Source organism: Anoplophora glabripennis, unplaced genomic scaffold (assembly GCF_000390285.2).
Source record: "Anoplophora glabripennis isolate ALB-LARVAE unplaced genomic scaffold, Agla_2.0 scaffold153, whole genome shotgun sequence".
Lineage (NCBI taxonomy): Eukaryota > Metazoa > Arthropoda > Insecta > Coleoptera > Cerambycidae > Anoplophora > Anoplophora glabripennis.
In genome coordinates, this window is record NW_019416245.1 from 854964 (window position 1) to 872543 (window position 17580).

At 33.4% G+C, this 17580-nt stretch overlaps 1 protein-coding gene across 1 annotated transcript; it reads left to right on the forward strand.

Annotated features, from left to right (window-relative positions):
- The first annotated feature begins 13436 nt into the window (after positions 1-13436).
- Positions 13437-14834, forward strand: LOC108909796 (hexokinase type 2-like). Its single transcript, XM_018714222.1, has one exon. It carries the CDS (start codon positions 13437-13439, stop codon positions 14832-14834), a length of 1398 nt encoding a protein of 465 aa, XP_018569738.1.
- Positions 14835-17580: the final 2746 nt, after the last annotated feature.

Sequence of the window (17580 nt, forward strand, 5' to 3'; positions counted from 1 at the left end):
TAAAATTAGTAATAAATATAATAAAAAAACTTTATATATTAAAATTTCAAGAAGTTAAAATTGTAATTTTATCGACCGCATTATTTTTATTAATATTTTTTAATTTTGAGAATTTTGTAATAAATTCAAATGTTTTTTATTCTATTTTAAATCTTTTAACAATAAATAATAATTTGAAAATAATTTGTGAATTTTTACTTTAATTCTACATTTAAATCGTAATTAATAACTAACAAAATATTGAAAAAATAAGTTTACATTGCCTTAATATGTAAAAAATAATTTTTTAAATGAACGATAGCTTCGTTTATTTATTTAATAACAGTAAAATAATTGAGAAATTGAAATTTTAATTAATATTTCGTTTAACAATAATTTTTGTGACATTTTTGTAAATTAAAAAAATTAAGTATAAAATATGCATTTTTTCTGGGGATCAGGGCTATTCTACGAATTCCCTGAACCCAAAGTATGATTAGGAAAATATTATGTTTTCTCTGTTTAAAAAGTAGTAAAAAGTAAAGAATAAATACATTTTTTGAAGATATGTGTCCTCCATTATATAACAATTCACACGAAACGAGCTATTAAAAAAAAACAATTATAAAAAATTTATATCCCTTGGGCAGGTGTGATATAATTATGAATATATAAATATTTATTCTCTAATCAAAATCTATAAATTTCCTTTAATAGTGTTAACTATTTAAATACGAGAAGTAATCTTATCTGTTTTATTGATGGCTGCAAAATTCTCGTTAAAATCAATAACAGATTCGATAATATATTACCGTCACAAACTGACGTTTCTGGATAATTAATTTAATTAACGAGAAATTTCCAAGGAATTAAAGTGGCCATACTTCGAAGTATTAAGATAAATAATTTAACAAGTTCCACTGCGAAGAGCATTATTAATCAAGGTTCAGAATAAAACAATTAAATATACAAAACACATTACATGAGTGGGTATAATGACTTGGAATGGCGGTAAAGCCGAGTATTCGTTGGAATGGTCAATGATATCTGGCGAACAATGGTGTACACTGAGAGAAATTGTCAAAAGTATATATCAAACTATTAAATACGTATAAAATTCTTAATTAAAGCGCAGATAACTGTGGGTGACAAAATCAAAGAGATCCTACAATTACACAGGCCAACAAGGAAAAAATTCCAGAGATCAGACACTGCGTTTCCGAAGGCATTTGGCGCGCTGAATCCGAATCTGGCCTCAGAATTGATCCATCACCCTAGGTTTCCGAGATATTCTAACCTAAAAGTGCAAAAAACACGTATTTTTGCTATTTTCAAGGTTATGTAACTTGGCGAAAAAATTTTTTTTCTCAAAACTGAAAATATCATTGGAAACTACTATCTTTCCCCTTCAAAACGCATTTTTTTATTTGTAAAAAGCTTTATTTTTCGCGGAGATATCGTCGATTAAAGATGATCAGTATAGCTTCCTTATTAAACCATGGCTATAACACAATATCACTAAGCGCTACGAGCCTTAGAGGGCTCGCAGCGCTTAGTGTTATTGGGTAATAGGGCTTGAAGTTAACCTTCCTGACGATTAGGGCTCACAGCGCTTAGTGTTGTGGGGTTATAGGGCTTGGGATTAACCTTCCAGACATATAGGGCTTGGGGTTAACCTTCCTGACGATTAGGGCTCGCAGCGCTTAGTGTTATTGGGTTATAGGGCTTGAAGTTAACCTTCCTGACGATGAGGGCTCGCTCCGCTTAGTGTTGTGGGGTTATAGGGCTTGGGGTTAACGTTCCTAACAATTAGGGCTAGCAGCGCTCAGTGTTATGGGGTTAGCCATGATGTAATAATATAGCCATACTGGTCATCTTAAATTGACGATATCTCCGCGAAAAATAGAGCTTTTTCCAAATAAAAAAATGCGTTTTGAAGGGGAAAGATAGTCGTTTCCAATGATGTTTTCAGTTTTTCGCCAAGTTACATAACCTTGAATATAGCAAAAGTACGTGTTTTTTGCACTTTTACGGAAATATCGAAACGGATTTTCTCTGAGTGTAGTTAATTTAAGCGGGTTAATCTATGGGCGATCAGATAGCACGGTGTGCTGCAGGCGAGGCGCCCCAAGTGTGATGTTGAGGGCCGGTCGTGGCTCTCCATCAATCACGGGGAGGAGTGCGAGCCGATCAAGTATCTCGCGTTGCTTTGGCCCCCGCTTGTTTGCATAACTAAATCATAATTGTAGTCGGGCCAATGGACATATTGACTAATGATCGCCCGAGCCAAACAGCAAGAAAAAACGGCCGTCGCCGTTAAAGGTAGGGGCATTTAACGTTCGTCTTTGATATTCTAGTCCGGACGCTAAATCGGAAAGAGTGGTAAGTCACCGAAATAGGAGATGTTATTCCCATCTATTACAATAGCACTTACATAGCAGAAATTGAATTCAAAACATAATTAAAGCCACAAGAAGAATACAAGAAGAATAATTGGTATCGAATAACGAAACACAATGAACGTTTTTATAAGAAATAAAATAAAGAGAAGGTATGGTAAAAAATATCTAAGAGAATAAAAAGAAATATTCCTCACCAAATGGTTCTACTTATCAGAAATATATTTCTTTATGAACTTCGTCGTTGATTTTGTTCCAAGCGCAAACGTTCTCCTTTACTTTCTTCTATATTTTATTCAATGAGATAATCTTTTCTCTATTCAGTTCTACATCTTATTCATTACATTTTATATAAATATTACACTTCAGAGCGGCCTAGTGACTTTGCATTCTTGTCATCTATACTAAAAGTAAAGCAAAGCTAATCGCGGTTAGTAGGTACTTGGATGGGTGATCATCTGGGGAATGCTCGCGATGCTCGTCCACCTTCTGGTAGTCTATATGTCGGTGTATTCACAGATGCTAAATAAATTTAAGCGAGGTTTGTACAGGAAGGACATCTCTCGGAAAGGATCTAAAACCGTTGGACCCTTGTCTAAACAGTGTTGGGTAAATAAAAGATACCTACCCTACGCCAAAGTGAGGATTTGGCAAAGTTTCCAAGTTGGGGGTGGCTCGTCTCCTGGCGTCAATGTTTAGGCATAGTAGCAGAAATTGGCCGACGTAAAATAACCAAAGAACAAAAAAATGAAGCTGGTAGGGGATGTTCACGATTTCTTACAATGTTGCTATAAGAATACAAATACAAAATTAACACTACTTACATCTACCCAACTGGCACACATTTATCCAGTGGACGTTCTACTGCTAGTTGCTCTGGATATTCTGTACATCTATAGTTTACCCATTTCGACTCCAGGCAGACTTCAGTGGATGCCTTATGGAGCTAGATATATCAAAAGTCATGTCCATGCGCTGTACGTAATGGATCCATAAATATAACACGATGATCCATAGTGATATTGAATTCATGTCATTGATACGAATCGACACTGCTTTACCAAAAGTCGTTCATTTCTCTGAACCTAATATCGTTATATTCAACTTTTCATTGGTTTTCTTCTACCAAGAAAAAGTCAACATATCCACGTATGACCTTAGTCTGAGCTTGAGTTCCATAACGGCAATATGTGAAAAGCTAGCTCGAGTCCTAGGAAAGCCATTGCCGATCCTATTTCTGCAAGATCTTCTACTTCTTCGTTCTTCAAATGTCTTTATTAAATGCTTGAATTTGAACATATCGCACTTTATCATCAGTGAGCTTTGTCCCTGGAGATCAACTTGCATTTTTTAATCTCTCCCTTCTACTATTTTATAAACAAAGAACTAAGGATCTGTTTATATTGTGATACTTAAGCGATACCTTAATTACATCTTAAGATTTGCGGCAGCAGCATAACGAAGTAATTTTAAATAAATGTCTAGTTATTTTGTGTTGTTGAGCTGATGGTATCATTTCGTTCAGACAGACTAGAAGCAGGAGTGTGAAAGTTTTCGCTAATTTGTTAGCATAACCATTTGAGACCTTCTGTATCGAGTTACTTCCCCAGCTCCTTAATGAACTACCGTACATTTCCAAGTATCATGGAAATTATCTTGCAATAAGACTCCCCAGACTTTGAGCTGTGCGAGACTTTCCGTTTGATGAGGATCTAAGTCTGCATATTAATATACATTTCATTTAGTACCAGGTGCAAATTAGCAGAATAAAATATTCATGCTTTAAATAGGCCTGAATATTTAAGAGTTCGTAGTAATTTGCTGTCTTTGGCTCTTGATGGAGCGAAACAATTAAGGACTTTTAATTATACAAAGGTGTTAAATTCGCCCGAGGGCAGCAATTAAAGAGGAATTAATACCGCGGGAAGAGGAAAATGCTAATATTCAGAGCAGTCATTAGCTTGAAGATTATAAATTTTGTAATTCGTATCGCATGATGTCTCCCTCTGATGTACAACGTTGTCCATATTAAATGACCGTACGTATAACCCAAAATTATCTAAGAGTTGTAGTAAGACTAAAAAAAAACAAAGAAATAAAATGGATGTTTTGGTTTTTTCGTTATTTTTTAGGTATTTTGCCACTTGCGAGAAAAAAATTTAAAATTAATGAAATTAACCTTGCGCTAAAAAAATCAGTCAAGGGTTATTTTTATGAAAATAGTTTTCTCTAACGTTTTAATTCGAATCATCATATTGATATAAAGAAGGGTTAGTTAAATAACATTAACTTGTTTTGGGCTAAACGGATCCAACCCTCCTTCCCCTACCTATGTTCAACTATTATGACAAGCAGTGGTGTTAAAGAAATGACTCTTTACGACCAGTATCGTGAAAATTCCCCACAGTAAACAGTGACGCATACTCTTACTACTTATAAGACGCATTCGTTTACACGTCTTGTGGAGGAGATGAAGGAGAAAATGAAGAATCCGAAGAGGAAGATGGTGAGTAAAAACGAGGACTCACGTTAAAAAAGCACCCCAAAAGGAGCAGGAATCTACCAAGTCCACTTCGTTCGGTAACGCTAAGAGTATAACCATACTAACAGTGAACAACAGGTTTTTAGCATTTATAAGAGATTTACTCTAATAAAAGAAATGCCCTTGAGAAAATAGCAAAAACCCAAAGATTGTAAATATGTATATGAATTTAGTTTCCCTGTCCAAGGTTCAGTTTGAGTTTTCCTGGCCACTCTACCAGTCTGTTATTTAGGTTGAGCTTACCTGTCCGAGCTCTAGTTTGTGTTTATTTGAGCTTCAGTTTGAGGTTTCTGACATTCCTGCCAGTCACAATAGTTGTAGACCAGGACGGATCTGTCGAAATATTCCACTTCTTGGATCTAAGAGGGGGCAAGCTAATTTTTGCTTGAGTACCTTCAGTTCAACTCACATAATAAAAGTGTGGATCCCTAGATCTGGGCGAGGTCCGGCACATTTTCAAAATTGCAAAAATTAAAAAAAAATACGTATTTTATCCGAGTATTTTACTTATATCTTGGAACCTATACATTTTGGAAGAATATTGAAGAGGAAAAAAAGTTTTAAAATTGAATTTTGCATAATATACTGTGAGTTAAAAATGTTTAAATTTATTACCGATGTTGCAAAATAGCAATAATTGATGAAAAAAAGGCAAAAAGTTTTTTGGATAATTTTTTAAAATGTTTTAGTTGCTACGAGGGCACTCTAATTTTGGTAAAAACTTTATAGCATAATAAAACAACACACCAAATTTCATTAAAATCGGTTCCATAGTTTTTGCAAAATAATTTTTTCAAAAAATTGTTGAAAAAAAATTTTCGAATATTTAAAAGTTTGCGCAGCCTTAAGTAAAGCATCTGGATACTTGAAAATTTTTCCACATAGAAAACCGCTCAAGCTGTGAAGGTTTTTGAAAAATCTGTTGATTAGGACGGTCACAGTAAATTTATAAAGTTAACACTCTTTTTTTTATTTTTAAACAATTAGATTACATTTATCAATTTGCAATTTAGTTTTCTTTTCTTTTCGTGTTTTGAGTCAATTTTCGAGCAATAGCTTTTCCGCTTATTTATCTATGTTGCCGATAATTTATGGATATGAAAATTTTTTCCAGCTTACCCTCGGAAAAACGAAGCCACTGGATCATAGATTATTGCTAAATTATTTATAAATTAACGGTACATGCCGATAAACTTTGGCCGCTTATATCACGAGAACTAATAAACTGAATTTAACTTAAAAAAAAGAACCATATTTCCGAATACTTTAAAATTATAATTTTTGAAAAAAATAAATTGTAAATTGATAAATGCAATCTAATTGTTTAAAAATTAAAAAAAAAATTAAAAATTTACTGTGGCCGTCCTAATCAAGCAATTTCAATTTTTCTAAAACCGTTTGAAAAGTTGAGCGGTCTTTTCTATGTGAAAAATTTTCAAGTATGTAGATGCTTTATTTGAAACTGTGCAACATTTTGAAAATTCGAACATTTTTTTTCAAAATTTTTTTCAAAAAATTATTTTGCGAAAATTATTGAACCGACTTTAATAAAATTTGGTGTGTTGTTTTATTATACTATAAAGTTATTTTTACTAAAATTAGAATGCCCTCGGAGCAATTAAAACATTTTAAAAATATTATCCAAAAAATTGGATTCGTTTGACCCAAAATCAACGGAATATTGCTTGTCTGACCCAATGTGTGACATTTTTCTACCAGTTGAATGTGGGTCGGAATGTAGGGCAGTGGATGGTGGTGGTGGGTGCGTTTGGACTAAAATCAACGGAATATTGTTTGTCTGGCCTCAAGTTATAGACATGATTTTTTTTTAAATTTTTCCAATTGGGCCTCCTTCTTTACTCAGTTTTTACTTATGGGGAACAAATGGGCTAGTCCCATGGTTTGTGCGTTGTGTTTTAAGACATTTTTGCAGAACAGCACTACAAAATTAGTTCACACATAGTGCGTCGAGCAAAGGTAAGCAAAAAATATGAGAGCATTTTTCGAAATTGCCTTTTAAAGCACCAGTCGGAGCTGGACGCTCCCGCTAATTGGAGCCTTAAATGCGATCCAATTTAAACTCCGAAACGGCAACATTTAGCGACCGGTATATATGTAAATCGCACAACATTGAAAACGTACGGTCCATTTAACAATTACAACTCAATTATGTAAAATGGGGCTATCGCCGGCTTCGGAAATTAACAGGCGCGGGCACGTTAAAACACAACGACGACGGGCAGAGCGGGTTTCGGAGGGCGGATGTGCCACCGTCAGGGCCTCGGCGCGATTAAGCTCCGTTAATTTGAATCTGTGATATATTCGCTAATTACGGGCCATGGATTTCGGAAATTAAATTGCTGGCCCGCGAATAATCCCTGATTTACTGGCTTTATTATGTTCTGTGTATTCTGCCAAGTGGGGTAATTAATGGCGGCGGGATGGGTTTATTTCGGGCGGGCCGTTAGGGCACAGATATGATAAATAGAGTTAATTTATACTGGGTTAATTTTTTAGCCTCCGAGTTTTCCCCTGGAAGTCTTTCGGCGGGATGTAGATGTTGTGCGGCTGCTAGCAAGTCTACTTTTATTATAAATGATGTAATGCGACTTATAGTCCAGTCGCTGAAGCATTTTTGCAGAAGTTGAACTGTAGCTAGGGAATAGCCCAAGAAACAAAAGTTATATAGTGCCGATGTGTGCTTTTACCCTAGGAGTGGATGCCACAACTTCTGGAGGGTGGAAAAGTTTTTAATAAAAATAACCGATTCGATAAAGGGACGAATTCTAAGCAAAAAATGTTCTATAAGAATTTTTTGTACAGTCAATACTTTTTGAGTTACTTGCGCCTAAACATGTTCGTTTTTAGCCCAAAAAAATGCATGTTTTTGAGCCATATTTTGCGAATATCTCAAAAACTAAAAGTTTTATAAAAAAAATAATCATAAACAAAAATGAAGATAATTAAATAGCTGAATCAATTTCGAAGATATAATCGAAACGGTCAACGTCCTGTAGCGGAAAAATTAAAGGTTTTTCGAGGAAAACTTATATAACACCTATTAAAGTTGATGAAAAGATCTTTAAACTGAGTGGTGGTAGAAGTCATTGGCATGAAAACTAATGAAGTTACAATTAAAATAAAATGATGTCTTGATTTTTGAGGAAAAAAAATCGATATTAAAATTAATGACTTGACGGAAAAAAAATAAACGTATTCCTTCTGCAATTTACTTTATTTATGTATGAACAGTAGATTCTGAAAATTTGAACGATTTTAGAAGCCTAAATTTAAAAAAATATTTCGTTTACTATTGAATACAATTTTTCAATTTTTTAAAAAATCGCCTTTTTTCAAAATATTTCAAAAACTAACAAAGTTATAAAAAAAATTATAAAATAAGAAATTGTAGGTCTTTCTTACTGAACAATTTGCTTCTTTTAAAATTTTTGTAGGAGTTATGACCATTAGAGGCTCAAAACTAAGCTCGAAGGCTGCTTCTCCTGAGCCCTTTTAGCTTACAAATCTAAAAAACGAAGGGCTCAAGAAAACTGCAAATCACAGAACTTAAAGTGCTTTAAATTCCCTGCAGAATGGTTTTTTGAGTAAATTTATAACTTTAAAATTACAAAAGTTATTACCTAGCTATTACCATTAAAACATCTCAAACTTTCAATAATATTTTTTTGTTTATTTTATTATAAGGGATGGTTTTTAAGGGTTGCAACTTTGTAATGAGTCGTAAGCTTTCTAATGAATAACAAAAGAAATGCAATACATTGTGAATGCACCAAAAGAATATTTTAAACTGTTAAAAACTTTTTTTTCTATTTTTTTGGCCTTGGAAGGGTAGTATTTTTAAGGGTTGAAAAGTATTTAAATTTCATAAATCATATTAAAAGACATGAAAATAACTTTATCCAACATATTTGAACATGAACTGAATATTTAAAATACGTAAATCTACGATTTTAGCTTGTTTTTCGTACAAGGGTAGTTTTCACCCCCAAATAGAAAAAGCACACATCTAGGCAATATAACTTTTGAAGTGGGCGGTCAGATGAGCTTGTATGCAAATTTTCAGGAAAATCCATGCTATCCGAAAAAATTGGGAGTTTTCACCTAATTTTCGCTTTCAGTGACTGGACTATTAGGGAAAGAAAAGTTTTGAGTTTATAGTGCTTGGACGAAGATTCTTGTGTATTGTTTCCAGTACATACTTCTCTTTCCTAGAAATGAAAACATGGGACAACTTTAATGTTAATGTTTAACGTATTTTTTAACGTTATTTTATCAAAAGGGTTAAAGAAATCAATTTTTAGAACACTACCAAATTATTATCATAAAACACATTTTGAAATGCATGTTACAAACTTCTACGACAATTTAACTTAAACTTAAAGAAAAATGTTATTTGATTCTGAGATTCTACAATGTTAAATGTGTGGTATAAAAACATACTTATAATATTACGAATTAATAGTATAAGTAATAAGTAATAATATAATTCCAATTTCCAATTTTCACCACCAGTAACGGTGGTGACAACATTTTTAACAGTAAGGCGCTGTTTCGCATTGTATTAGCTATGTCCTGTCCATATTTGGTTACTGCAGCTCTCTCGCTTGCGAACATTCAGTACCTTTGTATGTTTCAGCCACGAAAATTTAATAATTCCAAATATTTCGAATTTTCAGCACCAGTAACGGCGGTGACAACATTCTAAGAGATTAAGTGTCGTATTTTTATAATAAAAATGTTTATTTAGTTACTGAAGTAACTTAATAGCAAGTGGTTTTATATCCACTATATTAATTTCTTATAAAATAAGAAGGGATCAATGGTATCTTTTCTGTACAACATTTAACAACGTATGGGTGCAATCCAAAGTAATTTATATGTTCGTATTGATTTAAAAATTAGAATCTTAATCTTATTGTCAGCTGTAGGTTCGGATAACGTTTCTGTCACCCCGAGCATTTATCTACATTTTTCGATATTGTTTAACGACTATTAGTCATTCATAGTACCTTGGGCATTTGGCAAAATAAATCATGACATCTTGACGTATCGGCCCGAAAGCTTGGATAAACTTAATGACCTATCTGATCCATCTGAGATGCCAACAACGAGATCTCTAAACACCTTTCGAAAACCTTTTAATCTCTAATCAAAAACACTTTGCACTGGCATTCAAAAAATGCTCGATCGCATTGTATTTTTTTTTGTACCATACCAGTCCGAGATCGGTTCTAATAGAATGATTAAACAAAATATAAAAACACAATTAATTATAACCGATAGATGTTATCGGGAGGCCCCAGGTGTCCGGGCTAGTTGGGCTCGTTCTTCGCCCCGCGATACGGTCAGACCTGTCAGTCAAGCCGCGGTGAGCTTCGATCTTTGATTTGCTCTCTTATCTCCTCGCCAGCACGGGCTCTGCTTACTCCGCTTTTAATGTTATTGACTAATGTGATGGACATAGATCAGGAGTTACGTTTAAACAATCCCCTTGAAGATATCTTAATATTCAGCGCATGTTCCGATTTTTTTTTAGGAAAAGGAAACTAAAACCACTTATGCCAAGGTCTCAAAGGTATGTACCGAGAGATCCAGAATGGCGTCGCTACTTACAAATATTTTATGACGCTCTCCCATTATTTTCACTCTTCGTAGTTGGCAACACTGACAGTGATTTACTTCGTTCACTGGCGGGTTAAGTGCAGTGGCAATAGGGTCACGTATTCATTTTAATCACAAAAATTAGCTCATTAAATCTGGCGCTCTGTTAATTAAGGCCGTTGCGGGATTTGGAATTTCTTAACTGAAATAGCCGGGTTGTATAAACTGTGCCTACCTTCAAATCAACGATCATATCAATTTCTACCGTATCTTATTGAATTATAATTTAATACTTAATGATGATAAGTTTTGAGAAAACTTCCACAAAGTTCAAAAATTTGATATCAGATGGATACAATCATGTTTTCTGCTGTTCGTCAACTGTATTAGAGTATATGTACAATAGTCCAGATGGTATCTGTTTCAAAAAGTCCATATTTGGGTGAATCGTATATCCACGGAGATTTTTAGCTTTCTGGCTTTCAAATATCACTAAAAATGAAAATTTTTCTATGCGCATAAAAAAAAAACTTGGGCTTAACTTTTGGCGGCACAATATGTTTAAAAAATTCGAAGAATGTCATATTTTTCTTCCTATTTAATTATGTATCTTTTCAAGAGTTGATTTTAGGCGAAAATCGAAAAGGAATAAAATTTTTGTAATTAAATTTTATGAAATATGACCAGTTACAAAACGAATGATCATGATTATTATTGTAAAAATCGAAAAACTCGCCAAAAATGGGGTCAAAAAACATTAAATTTTTGGGAATTTTTTTGGGGTCTTTAAGTTGGGTATAGGACCTTCATATTTGGCTCAATAAAAGTTCAAGTTTTGTAGAATCATCACACCAAATTTCATCAAAATCGGTTCTATAGATTTTGCATAATAATTTTGCAATCCAGATCTTGAAAAAAAAAATGGCAAATTTTCAAAATTTTGCACAGCATCTGGATTGCAAAATTATTATGCAATATCTATCGAACCGATTTTGATGAAATTTGGTGTGATGATTCTACATAACATGAACTTTTATTGAGCCAAATATGAAGGTCCTATACCCAACTTAAAGACCCCAAAAAAATTCCCTAAAAAATAATGATTTTAACTCAAATTTTGTCGATTTTTTCGATTTTTACATTAATAATCATGATTCATTCGATTTGTAACTAGTCATATGTTGTAAAATTTAATTACAAACATTTTTTTCCTCTTCCATTTTCGCCTAAAATCAACTCTTGAAAAGATACATAATTAAATAGGAAGAAAAACATGGCTTTTTTCGAATTTGTTAAACATATTGTGCCGCCAAAAGTTAAGCCCACGTTTGTTTTTATGTGCATAAAAAAATTTTCATTCCTAGTGATACTTGAAAGCCAAAAAGCCAAAAATCTCCGTGGATATACGTTTCACCCAAACCAAAACAGATACCGCCTAGGAGTCCAATTAACTAAGCCTTTAAATCGAAATTTTGTCAACTTGGCTGAATTTTTTATATGAGTTAGTTTAAGGTATATTATAACAATAAGTGAGAGTAATTTTTTGTTCAACCCCCGGCCAAGGGTGGAAAAAGATAAAACAAAGGGGTTTTTCAAGATAACTCAAAAAGGGTAAGAGCTAGAAAAAAAAGTTTTATTAAAGTTGTAAAGCAGACAATTCTACATAAAAATGGTCGCTTAGCTTTTTCTTGTACTATTAGAATTAACAGAGTTAGGGAGGCTAGAAGTTAAGGGAAGATTTCAGAAATTTAATTTTGTTAAATCATTAAAATTAACGATTAAAAATTTGATTTTTTGTTATAACTTTCTTATTAAAAATTAAAAAATATATCTATTTCTCTGAAAAGAAAAGTTACATATTTTAGAGCAGATTGAAAAAAAAAATTACAAAATTCAATCATTTTTCTGTTTGTTATGATTTTTTTTAAATTTCTGAAATCTTCCCTTAACTTCTAGCCTCCCTAACTCTGTTAATTTTAATAGTACAAGAAAAAGCTAAGCGACCATTTTTATGTAGAATTGTCTGCTTTACAACTTTAATGAAAAACTTTTTTTTCTAGCTCTTACCCTTTTTGAGTTATCTTGAAAAAGCCCTTTGTTTTATCTTTTTCCACCCTTGGCCGGGGGTTGAACAAAAAATTACTCTCACTTATTGTTATAATATACCTTAAACTAACTCATATCAAAAATTCAGCCAAGTTGGCAAAATTTCGATTTAAAGGCTTAGTTAATTGGACGTCGGCAAGTGATTCTCAAATTCAGTCACTGTATTTATTGCAGTCAATCCCCTTTGCTAAAATACCTCCGATATGTTGTATATGAATGTCTCAACAGGTGTAGTTATGATTAACTTTACAAATCTGTTTGTGACTGTATTGAGAGAAAGTTAACATCGGGATCAGATATTAATATATTTATACATTGCTGTTCTAAATCCTCTTATGCATGTTTGAAGGAAGTCTAGATTTGGGACTGAACGAATATTTTATAGGAATTTGTCGGATAACATAGCAGAACAATTTTTAATAGTACCTGAAACTACGAAAACATAATTGTGCTACAAACATGAATGAACGACAAACCGAATTATGTTTGAGTTGTGATATAATAATTGTATAATAAACTCGTTTCTATGATCTTATCCTTGAGTTAACCCAAAGTACTGTTCATTATTGCAAGCTACCTCTAAAGATATAGACACTAACAAATACTCTTTTATGTACAACAGATAGTTATTACAATCATTCTATGATACTTATGTATAAATATAATGGATTGCTTTCAAACCATTTATTAACTAGGATCCCGGTGACAACTGCTTTGACGTGCCCATAAAATTTTTGACAGGTCAGTTTTCATTTGACAGTACAGTAAAATTCTCGTACGCAGCTATAATGGCTCGTTCTTGTAAAAGTAAAGTATGTAACCCAGCGCTGTGGCCTTCAGGATCTACAGAAGGAGTCTCTCCAGAGATAATAGAAGAGTGCAAGGAACTTGTAATGACCAATGACCACTTACAGACATACATGCAGTTATTTAGGGAAAACATAAATCGAGGTCTGGGCAAAGCCACTAACCCAAATGCAATAGTCAAGTGTTTCCCCACTTATGTACAAGATTTGCCTGATGGAACGGAGAAAGGTAAATTTTTAGCGCTAGATTTAGGAGGCAGCAACATCCGGGTCTTGATGGTTGATCTGGGAGATCCAGATCCAGTGCATACTAAAGTATATACAATACCGAAAGACATCATGCAAGGAACAGGGGAACAATTATTCGACTTCATCGCCGATTGCTTAGTAACATTTATCAAGAGTCAAGGTCTAGCAGAAGCACCATTGCCTCTTGGATTTACCTTCAGTTTTCCACTGGTCCAGAAAGGCTTAAAAGTTGGCATACTAGAGAGGTGGACAAAAGACTTTACCTGTAGTGGAGTTATTGGCAACAACGTCGTTGAAATGCTTCAGACAGCATTACAAAAACACGGTGATATAAAGGTTGACGTTAGTGCTGTTCTGAACGATACCACCGGGACTTTAGTGGCGGCAGCTTTCAAGAATCCACTCGCCCGAATCGGACTAATTGTGGGAACAGGCACAAATGGTTGTTATGTTGAGAAACAAGAAAATGCCGAACTCTTTAATGAACCTGACTTGGGATCCGGAAAAGTGATAATTAATTTAGAATGGGGTGCTTTTGGTGACGACGGTGCATTGGATTTTGTTAGAGTTTCCTATGATGAAGATGTTGATGCAAATTCAGTAAATCCCGGTAAACAGAAACACGAAAAGATGATTTCTGGTATGTACATGGGTGAGCTTGTAAGACTAGCTCTTGAAAAGTTCACCAAAGCTGGATTAATGTTTGAAGGGTTAGGTTCTGATGCCTTGTACACGCGTCATACTTTGGAATCAAGCGCTGTCTCCGATATAGAACGTGATAGGATGGGTGATTACTCCAAAGTGAAAAAGATATGTGACTCGTTAGGTCTAACTCACGCAACTCTACAGGATCATACTAATGTGAGGTACGTGGCCTCGTGCATAACGAGAAGAGCAGCCCACCTGGTCTCTGCTGGTTTGGTTGTGCTGATGGAAAGAGTTGGAGAAAAACAGATTGCAGTTGGTATAGACGGTACTGTATATAAGTTCCATCCACACTTCCATAACTTGATGGTGGAGAAAATTAAAGAGTTAGTCGGGGATACCTACGACTTTGAGCTTTTATTAGTGGAAGATGGCAGTGGAATAGGGGCAGCCTTAGTAGCTGCTGTAACAGCTAAGAAAAGATAAACGGAAGAATGTTATTTCTAAAAATATATTGACAATTAAGAAGCCCAAGTATTCTTTCACGACTGGAACAGCCCACAAATCAATTGATTGTATTAATAATATAACTTTAAAATGAGCAGAAATAAAAAATGGTAACATGTGATAACAGATGTGATTTTATTGATAAAAGTACTGTTTAAGTATACATACAGTTGTTAAAATATAATATCAATATTGTAGATACCTGTAAGTCTAAATTAGGTGCAATAATATTTTCTGTTAGATTGTATTAAAGGCTCTATCGGTTTGATCTTCACTTTGACAATTTGTGCACTAAATTTCGTTGCTCCTTTGCCCCTACTTTTCAAAATCCAGCAAATTGTACAATATGTTCTAAATATCAATGATAATTTGCTTTGTTACCAAAAAATCAAAACGCGTTTTTCGTTTTACCTTCAATAAACACTACTTTTTATTTTTTAGGGGAATAGTCTTATCTATGCATTAAAGAGATGTGCCTGCATCTTAAATATATAACAATACCAGCATTTTCGTTATTAAAACATTTTTATTGTTGCTGTGGCAGAATAATACTATTACCAGCTACAATTTATAAGTTTGAAATGACACCTGTCACATATTTTAGATACCACACGTGTGGGACCATGCGGTCCGAGAACGAAACCCACATTTTCGAGATTTAATGACAAAACAGGAGAATTTACTAAGCTAGAAATAATCCAGGTAGGTAGATATAGTATTACTTTCGCCCACGCAACGGAGTAAATTACTTTTTCGTAATGAGAATCAGAAAATTAAAAATATATGACAAAGTTGCATTCAATGAGTGAAACAAATTGCTGAAATCATAAGTTGCAGTATGTATACAGAAAATACAAGCCAAATGTTCGGTGTGCATCTAAAAAATATTAGTATGTGTTAAAACACTCTTCCTAAACGCACACAAAATACTGATGAATTATTTTTGTCGTGACTTTACTTACATTTATTAAATGGATTATGATTATTTCCAGAAGAAAATGGCAAAAAATTATGTCCCTATGTCAGCAAGCTCTAGTAGAGGATCAAATACTTTGGATCAGTTGCGAAGACTGGTAAAATTGATCCGGTGATCCTGATCCGCCACTTATCAACTACCTAATAAGAGGTCTGATGTATTCCACAAATAAACCTATAACAGAATCATATTAAATTAACACACTTTACTAAAATCAACTAAAACAAATACAAATAAAGAAATTGTCACCTTCCTAGAAAAACTCTTCCATTTTCTGTATACTGCCATAAAGGAACTAATTGCTTAAAAATTAAGGGATAATCTACCTTTAATTGATGGGATTGGTCGGACTTTGAATTAATTCTGATAAAATGAAGATGCCTTATCCATCCAGTAAAGTCCATCAGGTAAAGTAACAATCTATTAAAAAATTTCTTCGCTATGTGACGACAATAATCAGACCTCATATAATAAAATATCGAAAGCTAAGTGTAATCTAACTTTGACTCTTAATAAACATGAAAAAATACTTTTTCCAAATAATTTAATTAGTTTGTTACAAATAACACCTGTTCTATTTTGACTGTAACAGGTTGAGAAAAGTAACAAAAAAGTTTTTAACAACGCCTCGCTTGGAACTAGTATTTTTATTAACATACCAGCACCGAATATAAAAAATAATATGTATTAATAGTAAATGAATAATAACTGCAACAAAAAGAATTATAGTCTTTCCGAAGTCACTTGAACATGTATAAAAATGCCGAGCAATAAAATTTAAGAGTTTCATAGCCGCCCCTAAAAAAGTTTTCTGCTAAAGGTTAAAAATTATAATAATTTGTATATAATGTGTAGAAAATTTCTATTATATGTTCATTTGACCAACAACATATTTTAATTATTTATGTCCTCAAACAATTTTATTATATTGATGGTAAATTTCGTTTTGTTCCATTTCAAAAGGTTTCCAAAATGCCATGTTGTAATAATATTAGTAAACCAAATATCCCTCTTATTTCTTCCTTTCGCAATTGTAATATGAATGATTAACAAAAAGTACCTATAATAAATTAAAATTGCATAAATCACATCAAATTCTGCATTGCTGCACTGCACTGCCAGGCGACTTGTCGACAACTGAAATTTATGACGCAGTCGCATTCTTCAACTGGGCCTATACATTTCTACCACTTGCACGTTCTTCTGACCAGATTTGTATATGGGTATGGCTAAATAAATATGGGAACAAGTTTTTCAAATAATTCAATGCCGAGTTACATACTGTCATCCTCTTGGTTCTTCAATTGATATCTGAAAGACTATAACAACATATACAAATATATATTTAATATTGAGATAGAACCTAATATTCTAAATCTAGAAATATAACATGTCATTAAAATATATGTAACAATAATTTTTAGGAACATAGAACCACAGCTAGTACATATAAAATAGTAGTGTCACGTGATACATTCCTTTCAAACTTTTCTAACTGATGCATTAGTGTCATTAATAAAATTGAAAGGTTCATTGAAGAAATGTTCGTCTACCTGGGCAGTGTTTTAATCGTTTCAGTTGACAAAAAATTTTCCCATTTTGTCTTTGAAACTTCATATATTGAATTTAGATCTTACAAGTTTACTTATAGTACACAGACATCGACAGAGTCTTATAAAAACAGGTAGAGAGTCAGCAGAAAGGCCCAACCTGGACAACGACACCAAAATCGCTCCGATCGAATCACCC